A 3,118-nucleotide genomic window follows, 5' to 3' on the forward strand; every position below is an offset into this window, starting at 1 on the left:
CTACAAGTACTGAAAAATCAAAGAAGAAATTGAAAGTCCAAGAAAAATTCGGCTGGAGAAAAGTAGAGATAGAAAAAGTCAATCTGTCTTGGAAAGAAGAGCCTCGCCAGGTTCCAGGCATCTTGGAGACTCCACTGAAATACTTCCAAAAATTCTTTGACGATGAACTTCTTGAGCTGATAGTAGAACAAAGTAACCTCTTTGCAATTCAAACTGAGGGATGCAACCTCTGCCTCACTGTCGAAGAGCTAAAAGTTTTCATGAGGATTATGCTATTATTGGGGGTGACAAGAGTTCCCTATTATCGAATGCACTTGTAAGCAGCTACCAGATACCCACAAATTACCGACAAGATGGGCCGACAAAGATGTGATAAAATCAAACGTTTTCTTCACTTCAACGACAACAGTAAAAGTAAGAAACCTGGAGAACAAGGATTTGACAAGCTATACAAGATTCGACCTGTCCTGGGTCATATCCGTTCCAAGTTTCTTGAAGTCACTCCCAAAGAAAACCATTCAATTGACGAGCAAATGATTCGTTTCAAGGGGCGAAGCAACTTGAGACCATATCTGCCAAAACAGCCAACGAAGTGGGGAATAAAAGTTTTCACAAGAGCTGGTGTCTCAGGTTTTGTACATGATTTTGCAGTTTATCAAGGGAAGGGCACTCTTGGTGAAGATGACATAGAGCCAGATCTTGGAGTTGGAGGCAACATAGTTTTACGTCTGATAAGTACTTTGCCACAGAAAATGGACTACAAGATTTATTTTGAAAACTGGTTTTCAAGCTTGAAACTAATGAGTTTGATCAAAATCAAAGGATTTCCTTGTATTGGTACGTTGATCAAAGCACGACTGAAGGGCTGCCCACTCCTCACAGATGGTGAAATGAAGAAACGAGAAAGAGGAACTTCAGATTACAGGACTGACATTCATTCCGGCGTTATTGTAGTGAAATGGTTAGATAACAACACGGTTTGCTTGGCTTCGACGTATGCAGGAATAACACCACAGGATACGTGCAGACGCTGGAACGTCAAGGATAAATCCAGGGTTGAAGTTTCAAGGCCAGCCATTGTTTATGAGTACAACCGTCATATGGGTGGCGTAGATTTAGCGGACATGCTGGTGGAGATGTGCCGAACTCATCGTCGGACACGAAAATGGTATATGAGAATCTTCTGGTGGCTTATTTACACAGCTGTCGGCTATAGCTGGCTTCTTTTTAGGTCAGACGTCAAAGTGCTGACCTTAAGGAGAGACGAACCGATGATCTTGAGAACCTTCAGGTCTGAAGTTGCTGCAGGGTTGTATGCCTCGGCGCGTGTGATGCCCCTACTAATTCGTGGTAGACCATCTGAAGATGTAGAAGCAAGTCCCAGCCCCATTCAAAGTTGCAACCGAAGCCGACCGGCAATATCTGCTCAACCTTATGGACTTGATCACTGGCCAAAAAATACTGACAAGCAGAGCCGCTGCAAAGAGTGCAAATCAGGATATACAACCTTTGAATGCAAAAAATGTGACCTTCCACTGTGCCTTACTGCCAAAAGCAATTGATTTAAAGCCTTTCAAACCAAGTGAAAGAGCCCCTTTTTTATATATTTGAGAGGCTAATGTTGTATTTTTACAACGTGGTCTAAAATTAACAAGTTTTTAAATAAATCATGCAAACAAATTTTTTTTTGTCAATAGTTTGACCTAGAGATCACATGGGAAGCGTTGGAGATTTTTCCTGGTATTCGTTCTTATAGTGGCCTGTCAAGGGTTAACTCTGAACCCAGATTAAATGTAATTTACCTTAATTTAAAAATCCGGTTAGGTTATGGATGTTTTCTAAGAAAAACTACTCGTATTTACTTTTCTAATAATTTTTTTGGTCTAAAAATACAAAAAAATAAAAAATAAAATGAAATTAATATAATATTTGGAATCATTATAAAGGAATAGTAAAAGTAAACTTATTGTTTGATATTTCTTTGTAAAGCTAAGAAAGAAAAAAGCCTAAACATAAATTTGAAGCTAGAAAAAAAAAGAAAATCAAAAGAAAAGTAAAAAGAAATCAAAACAAGAGGGAATGCTAACGCAAACACAAATTAAATTATCTAAGATTGAACGCTCAAAAAATCATAACATTTAAGGTGAAAAAACAATGAATGACACTAACAAAACGAAAAATAGAGCCAAGTGAACTGTAATTACAAAGAAGAGAATACTTTGACTTGTTGTCCTTCTCCTTGATGATGGGAATTGTTATCGTTTGAAACCACTGAGCCACAACATATATCACCAGCGAATTAGGGAGAGCTGAGGAGGCTAAACAATAGAGATGGAGTCTAGCGGGGCTGCGAAAATTAGTCAAAGCTCAACAGTGCAGTTACTGGAAATAGTAGACTTAAGGAAACAGATTACTGACGCTGCTTCAGCAAAGAATGAAAATATAAAGGTGATCACAAAACCTCAATTATAAGTTCTTGTGTATAAGGGCTCAATAAAACAATTCATGTAAGATTTTGTAACAACAATCTTAAACTTGTCTTTTAATATTCCATTTTACTAATATTTTGGTAAATAGAGCATAAGCTTACAGCATCTAGAATATATTCTCCTTAGGTTACTATGTTTTTTGCTCAAAACAATATTTTAGCACTAGAAAGGAAAATAATAGCTACAGAGCAAAATACTACGGTTGAAGTTGCATAGACCTTTTTGGGTATATCTTCTACTTTTGCCAATAGTTTTCTCATATGGCACCCATTTTTCACAAAATTTTCTTTACCAATATTGAATGTTTAAAAAAAAGTGGGAAACTGAGCGATATTCCACGTCAGTTCACTAAAAAAGAATGAGGAAGAAACGTATTTTAAAGATCTAAAAAGGTCACTTAGCAGCAATTATTTAGACAAACTCCCACTTGGAAGGACTTATTGAGAGATAAGAAAGTGGGATATGATTTAGTTACAGAAAAATGATCCGTAAGTGTACAATAGCAATGACTAATAAGAAAAATGCTGTTAGTATATGTTACCTATAATTAATCGACTTCACAATACTACTACTACTACCACTAACAACTCAACTGCAGCACCAAGCCACTTGAGGCCAACACAGTTACG

General features: G+C 37.1%; 1 protein-coding gene across 1 annotated transcript; it reads left to right on the forward strand.

The window, feature by feature from the left end:
- The first annotated feature begins 353 nt into the window (after positions 1 to 353).
- Positions 354 to 1,562, forward strand: LOC136030625 (piggyBac transposable element-derived protein 3-like). The gene has a single exon (XM_065709692.1). The coding sequence runs from the start codon at positions 354 to 356 to the stop codon at positions 1,560 to 1,562; it is 1,209 nt and encodes a 402-aa protein (XP_065565764.1).
- The last annotated feature ends 1,556 nt before the right edge of the window (positions 1,563 to 3,118 follow it).

Source organism: Artemia franciscana, chromosome 8, assembly GCF_032884065.1.
Source record: "Artemia franciscana chromosome 8, ASM3288406v1, whole genome shotgun sequence".
Lineage (NCBI taxonomy): Eukaryota > Metazoa > Arthropoda > Branchiopoda > Anostraca > Artemiidae > Artemia > Artemia franciscana.

Excerpts from the sequence above, each read along its gene's own strand:
- LOC136030625 (XM_065709692.1), top strand. The coding sequence starts at position 354 with ATGGGCCGACAAAGATGTGATAAAATCAAACGTTTTCTTCACTTCAAC.